Here is a 7347-nt window from a genome sequence, read left to right as displayed (position 1 = left end):
ATCAATTTATTAATGATTATCTTAAAAATAAAGTTCACATTATCAATCAAAACATTTAATGACCTTAGTCTGGACCAGTTTTAAATTACTTTAAAAAACAAATACATTTTTTTTGTTCTTACACAAAAAAACTCTTAGGTCTGAGGTGTTTATAACAGGATTGTATTTGTCTTTAAAGCTCATATAGATGAATAAAACTGACTAAAACATTTCAAATTTGACAAATTAAAGTTAAATTAAAGTCATTTTACTTCTGTTGATTCCTTCAGTTTTTTAAATAAATGTAATATATATATCTGTTCAATCAATTACGAACAGTTTAAAAAAGTAATGTTATTACTATTATTTATCAAACTTCAAACATTGTATGATTTTTCTCATTTGCACTTTTTTTAACTGGCAAACCATCAACAATTAAAGAATATTTAAACATAAAGTCACTGAAACTAAAAAATATCCAAACAAAATATCTAAACCGTGCTCATCATAAGGTTTTTTTTTTTTTTTTTTTACATCTATAATATTGTATAACTCCTGTGAAAAAACTTGAACACGTTTAAAAACACAAAGTTTTTATTTGTCTCATTCTTTGAAATCTCAGGTATTTAAGGTTTCCGTCTGGAGAAACAAACTTCCTAATTAAAATGTCAGCTGTGTTTCAGGTTATTTGTTTTACTTTAATGACTAATCGTACTCAGTTTTTCTCTCCTCCCAACAGTGAAGTAAGTCAAACCAGAGATGGACTGAAACTTTCTGTGAGGATGGTGAAACGAGCCAGAAAACGCAGAAGTGAAACGTTATATTAAGTTAGTTCCTCAGCACCTTTTCAAACCCAGGAAAAACTTGAAAGAATCAGTGAATTGTTTCAAAGTAATTCATCATGTTTGATAGATAATAATGAGACACTGTAACCACCTTAAGTGTGTTTGGTGTACTGTATAATTAATGCAAAATGAGGGTTAATTTGGGAAGAGAACAAACAAATAAATAAACGAGTGGAACTTAAAGTTTTAAACAAATGTTAACATTTAAACAGTATGATTGGATGTCTTTAAAAGTGGGTTTGGAATTTTTATTTATTTAAAAGATTAAAGTAAATATTCTGTCTGCTTCAGAGGTCAAGGATCCAGAAGAAAATTATGTTAATTTTTCTATCTTTTTTTTCCCTTCTGGGATCACTGAGTGCAGCTCTGTATTGGGGAAAAAAGTAGATAAACTGAATACACGGCTGATATTGGCAGCAGAAAGTGGGAGTGGGGGGGGGGGTAACATTGAAGGCAGATTCCAAAATCCTCAAACCAGATCTTTATTGGATCTCCACACCGAGGTTCTCTGCGTTCTGATAAAGATTTATGTCATTTTTCAGCCTGAAACACACAAACGCAGATCTTGGCTTTCTGCCATGCACTTTACACCAACTCTTTTTTTTTTTTTTTTCTTAATTGCTGCCGTTCTGTTAAGTTCCCCTTTTAACATGTTTTCTGGGTTTCCGCGTGGAGCTCCTGGTCCCGTCCCGGTCCGGCCGGTCACAGCTCTGTGCCTCTGCAGAGCCCGAGCCCAGCGCTGCAGCACCGTGTTATTTGATCCACGCTCTTTCTTTGCTGGGAAGAAAAGCTCGCCTCTTTCCCACGCTCTGAGGACACGTGGTCCCCGGAATGAATTGGATTCAGAGGACCCTCCCTCTTGGTTAAACGTCACCTCCCTCTCTCTCTCACTCTCTCTCTTTCTCACACACACACACACACACACACACACACATTCTTACTTTCTGGCATGTGGATGTGGAAAAACAATATTGCAGAATTAAATAAATAGCAAGTACTTTTTTTTGTGACCACATTCATTCACTTTCTCTTCTCTTGTCACAGTCTGTGGGTTTACATATTTGGACTCTTTATTCAGCAGCAAGCATTCCAGGACTGGACTGGACAGTTCTGTTTGACCCCCGGACCGTCCCGGCTCCGACACCAAATCCCATTTTGGCGTTCTGAGCTGGTTCAGGTCTCTGTTTGCAGGGCTGTTCGGTGCTTTAACTGTGTGTATGTGGATGCATAAACAGAACCAAGCTTTCCTGTAAGAAACTGAGATCATTTTGACTCAGTTTGGGCTAACAGCTGTTTTTGCAAACTGGGGGTCAAAAAGTGACTTCTTTTCTTCTTTTTTTTAAACCTGGAAAAGCTGCTGTAACAAGAAAAAAAACTGGAAAAGTGAGAACTATTTTGTCTCTAGTTAAACATGTGTACCTTGGCTGCATCTCAAGCACATATTACTTTGAAAAAAAAGACTCAGGAGTGAAGTGCCGGGAAGAGGGATTGGGGGTGGGGGGGGGCCCTCATCCAGTGGAGAAACCTTTGGCTCCTGCAGTCTGTGAAAATCTTTTCCAAGTGTTTCCAGCTAAAGCTGAGATAGTGGACAGATGTTCCTGATTTTCTAGGAGATGTTCTGCACCATCCAGCCACCAAAGATGGGGGAAAAAATAAAAATGGACAGGACCAACGCTGCCTTAGAACTGAAACAAACCCATTTAAAGTGAAATTGCGTACAGTGCATCGGTTGATCCAAGCAGCCTGCGGAGCCACGGCTCCGTCTCTGCTGTCCATTCATGTAATCCAGCTGGAGGAGGAGTGGGGGGGGGGGCATCTGTTGTTTGTTTGGGGTTGTCATGCTGCTGCTGAGTCAATTTGGGGGCCAATCAGACGCATCTGGTGACATGATGGGGAAAAAGAGAGAGAGAGAAATCCAAATATGAAGTGCCAGTAGTTTTTGCACAACTTTGCAGAAATTACATTTATATATAAACTTGATTAAAAAAAAAAAAATTTGTATATTTGTAACTTTTAATCTGTTTCCTGAGAGTCTGAATCTGTCTAGCAGGTCTGACCTGACTGAGTGAAACACGTCTGCTGCAGCGGGAAGCACGCAGCTCTTGAGTTTGGCGCTCTCGAGTGACTCAGAGCCGACTCTGGCTTTGTTTCGGGGCGTCTGCAGCTGCGGGTGGCTCGTTCGCAGAGGAACAAACAACGCGTGTGTGTGACACACAAACAGCAACAGGTTGATCGTGTAGGCCTCGGCCACCACCACCGAACTTCAGCTCAGTATCTGGAAAACCGACTGAGTCGTAGCCAATTTGTGGCCACCTTCGAGTAATCCTCAAAGTTAAAAAAATAATAATAATATCATTGGTCTGTACGCATGAAATCAGTAGACTTGTTATAGAAATGAAATATTTGAAAATCATAAAAAGGTTATCCTGAACTAAACAAAATGGTGCAGTTTGGAAGAATTCACCACATATATTGAGATGCAATTCTGAAATGTGGGTCCACACTCAATGTAAACAAAGCAAGCTGCTGAATCCTATGAAAACCATGTGGAAAATGGAGTCACGTGATTGGCCTACATTAGGCTAGCTTTAGTCTGTATGAATGTAACATTTGACCTATTTTCACTTCAGCTTACCTGTTTGTTTTTTAATTAAGGACCCATTACCCATACTTATGAGAGAAATATTGAGCAGATTTTATTTCTATGCTGATTTATCTCAGGTGTAGCCAACTTTAGGGGTTTTAAGCCTCCAGTTGCTGTGACTCTGAGCGCCCGTCAGTCAGTCTGAAGCGCTTACTTATTCTTACTTATTGTAACAAACCCCGTGCGTTGAGCTCAGAGACCTTTTGCGCGCGTGCGTGCCGCCGGTGGGGTCTATAAACGTGGGACCTCTGGCGCCCCGTCTCTCTCGCGCACCCGCGCAGGCGGTTTGTGCGCCAAACTGTACAGTTCGAGACTGTGGGGGAAAAAAAGAGGACGGCGTGAAAGCCGCCGAGCCGTTCGAGCGGAGCGAGAAGTGTTACACAGATGAGATAAAGGTGGAGGTGATGGGGGAGAGGTGGGCGCGCGCGGAGCTGTCCCTCCTTCGTGGTGGTTTCCACATACTTCTCTGTCTTGGCCCTCCTTTAACACCTATTCTAACCGTGTTTCTGTCTTTCGCCACCTTTTTTTCCGCCTCTCTCTCTGTGTGTCGCTCTTTCTCACACTCACACTCACACACACACACACACACACACTCACAGTCGCCCAGTTCCCACGGTGGCGGGGGCAGCCGAGCGGCGTGTCAATCTTTGCGCAGCGTCACCTCTTTTCAGCCGCAGAAAGGAAGTAGCGAAGGTCTTGTTATTTGAAGTCCCACAGTCTAGTCGTTTTTAAAAACAACTGGACTATATCCGCCGTTTATGATTTAAACAGCCGCCTGTAATCTCCTCCTCAGAGGTGTTTTTACACTCGGCCCGTTTGGCCTTATTATTTTTTAACAACTTTTGCTTCCCAGAATGTTTTTTTTTTCCTGCCCTAAGAATACGCAGCCCTGTTGGAGTGAAAACATCACGTTCACACTCGAGTCAGCTGCTCATTTAGGCCTTTAAGGGAAGTAAACTTATTAATATTTAGGTCCAAATGGGTCGCGTTTTCCACTGGGTGGATTTTAAATGAAGCTTTCAGAACTGAGGCACCATCGATCAAGATGGCCGCCACAGCTAACAGAACATAAACCAACACAAAGACCAGCTCGAACCCAGCCAGTTTTACAGACACTGAGCTCAGACTCTGCGTGGTAGTAGCTGAGGGTCATCCCCGACGACTGACATCATCAGATCGCGACATCATTTTCAGGGTTTGACCAAAACATCTGGAACGTCTGGAACCCCGTCACAATATGTTCAGTTCAAAACATGGAGGCGGCTGGTGTAAAATGTGCACTTTGGCACATTATTAACATGGCATGTGGAGTTTCAAAGTGCTTTAGAAAAGATAAGTGTTTAATTTAATCATTTTTCTCAGTGTCAGTAAACAAAGATGAACTTTATTCCCAAAGCCAACCAGTTGTTGCACCGCAGACCTTTCGGTCCGAGTTGGTTTGTTTAATATTTTCTTCTTCTGCATCATTTTTCCCTCTCGGAACGCCCCACCCCCCACCCAGTATAGGCTGCCGGGCCCGGCAGCCTATAACCTCCACCCCCCACACACCCCCAGCCTCCTCCTCCGCCCATTCCTCCACAGTTGATTCTCCGGGACTCTATTGTCATGCAAATAAAGGACGCGTAAAATCTTCCCCCCGGAGCGCGGCGCAGGGCAGAGACTCGCACGGACCGCGCAGGAGGAGGACACGTTCCCGGGGCCACACGGCGGCGGCGGTGGTGGTTCTTCTTTTTCTTTTTTTTTTTTTCCAGAAAAAAAAAACACCTCCCTACAGCTCTTGTCGCTTCACGGAGCCGTCCACCCGTCTGTAGTAGGTAAGTCAGAAAGCGGCGAAGACGAAAAAAACCGCACGGGATCCGTGCGTAACGAACGTGCGCGCACGTCGGATGGTGGCGGAATGCGAGGCTGTTGGTGAGGAATCCGGGGACTAACGTGGACTCGCTTCTCTTGTCTTTTTTGTCCTCAGACCACCTGGCCACATGAGCGGCGACATTTAGCCCGGAAGCAGGTTGGACCGCCGGGACGGAGACGGACAACTCGGAGGCTGCTCTGTGGACATACTTCCAGCCCGAGTCTCTTCTCCATCCCCGCTCGCTCAGGGTCTACCTGCTGCTGCTACAGGAAGGAAAACTACACGCAGAGACCCCTTGGATCGCCTGAGAGCACCTTTTTTATGTTTAGGATCTCTCAAATATTAACACTTTTTTTGCACACCAGGTGTGTCATCTCCTCTCTTGTCCTTTTTGGGATATATCTTTAATCTTAAAGTGCCTTAACAAGTGGTTGTAAGCCGATAAAAACCGACGTGAGACGCTCAACGGGGTGGAGAAAAAAAGAAAAAGGGACGATTATTATCAGCCTTAGAGCCCAGGCAGGATTATTTCTCTCCAGCGCGCCGCAGCCATGAGCCAGGCGGACGTGTCGACGTGCTCCGCGCCGCAGAGGGTTTTCCAGGAGGCGGTGAAGAAGGGCAACACCAAGGAGCTGCACTCGCTGCTGCAGAACATGACAAACTGCGAGTTTAACGTCAACTCGTTCGGACCAGAAGGACAGACGGCCCTCCATCAGTCCGTCATCGACGGCAACTTGGAGCTGGTCAAGCTGCTGGTGAAGTTCGGCGCCGACATCCGACTGGCCAACAGGGAAGGGTGGAGCGCTTTACACATCGCAGCCTTCGGGGGCCACCAAGACATTGTGCTATACCTCATCACCAAGGCCAAGTATTCCTCTGGGGCCCGGTGATCTGTCTCTGCTGTCAGGTAAACAAGAAAAGCTCAATTAAAAGAAAAGAAGAAAGGAAAAATTAAAAAAAACGGTTTAGCAGCAAAGGAAAAGCCAGGCTCTTAAAGTAACAAGACTCGTGATTTACAAACTAGTTGTGCCAAATTGTTATCTTTTTTGTTGGTTTGTTTTCATTTTATTTTGAAAAAGGAAATAAAACAGGCCTGCGCACTAATCTTCCCTCACTTTATAAACCAAACGGGCCCCTCTCTCTGCGTTCACACACACACACACACACACACACACTTTAATCTTTCACTCTAGAGCATCTCATTTCGGTGAGTTTGTTGGTACTAAAGCTTTCTTCTTGATTGTTCATATAAGATCGTCCCGCTTACAGAAGAAACAGCTTTGTGTTTACCACATCATTGCAGGTGTTTGGACTCCAAAATGACCCTTTTTTGTTGTTGTAAAAATTCAAAGTCCAGGGAGCGCAGATTTAACCTTATTTTCTAAGTTATTTTATGTGAAACATGGCACTTGATGCTACATGGCTGCATGCTGGAATACCTGAAAGGGAAGAACAAGAGAAGAAGACCTCTGCTGAGGTCCTCAAATTGATTCATTTTTGTTTTCTCTAAGAGCATCATTACAGCTATCCTATTATGTAACAACAGCTGACTCCATCATTGTTGTGAAGTACTGTACACAATAGCTTTACTTTGTTTTGCTTTTGTTTGTTTTTTTGAAAGAGAGAGTTAAAAAATTAGCTCAATGGGCTCTGCAAGCATGCTGGCGTCCAGTTTTTTCAGGCCCGTGCGACCACTTTTTTGTTTTCTTTCTTTTTTTTTTTCCAGTGGTCATTGTATTTCTAAAAACCGCTGCTTTCGCTTTGTATGAAAAAAAAAATTGTTTTGGAATTCACTTTAATCTCCTTTCAGTATTCTATTAACATCCTAGTCATCACTGTGAAAGCAGGCTGTTTTTTATTATTATTTATGAAGGTACATTGAGAAGATGCATTTTTTTTTCTTTTTTGGATTATGTTGTAAAAATAAAACAGAAAAAATGTAGTGTAAGAATATAATGGGTGACTCAAGCTGCTTCAGACTCCTAAATGGAGGTAGACCTGCAACAACCCCACCACCCCCACCCCAA

The 7347-nt window shown here is 43.3% G+C and overlaps 1 protein-coding gene across 1 annotated transcript; it reads left to right on the top strand.

Moving 5' to 3' along the window:
- Positions 1–5107: 5107 nt before the first annotated feature.
- nrarpa (NOTCH regulated ankyrin repeat protein a) lies at positions 5108–6347 on the top strand. The gene is made up of 2 exons (XM_017410506.3): positions 5108–5282; positions 5435–6347. The coding sequence occupies exon 2, from the start codon at positions 5872–5874 to the stop codon at positions 6208–6210; it is 339 nt and encodes a 112-aa protein (XP_017265995.1). The 5' UTR covers positions 5108–5282; positions 5435–5871; the 3' UTR covers positions 6211–6347.
- The last annotated feature ends 1000 nt before the right edge of the window (positions 6348–7347 follow it).

The sequence above is a fragment of the Kryptolebias marmoratus genome, linkage group LG14 (genome assembly GCF_001649575.2).
Source record: "Kryptolebias marmoratus isolate JLee-2015 linkage group LG14, ASM164957v2, whole genome shotgun sequence".
Classification (NCBI taxonomy): Eukaryota; Metazoa; Chordata; class Actinopteri; order Cyprinodontiformes; family Rivulidae; genus Kryptolebias; species Kryptolebias marmoratus.
Note: the sequence above shows the minus strand (reverse complement) of the source record. Positions and strands in the feature narration are given on the sequence as shown.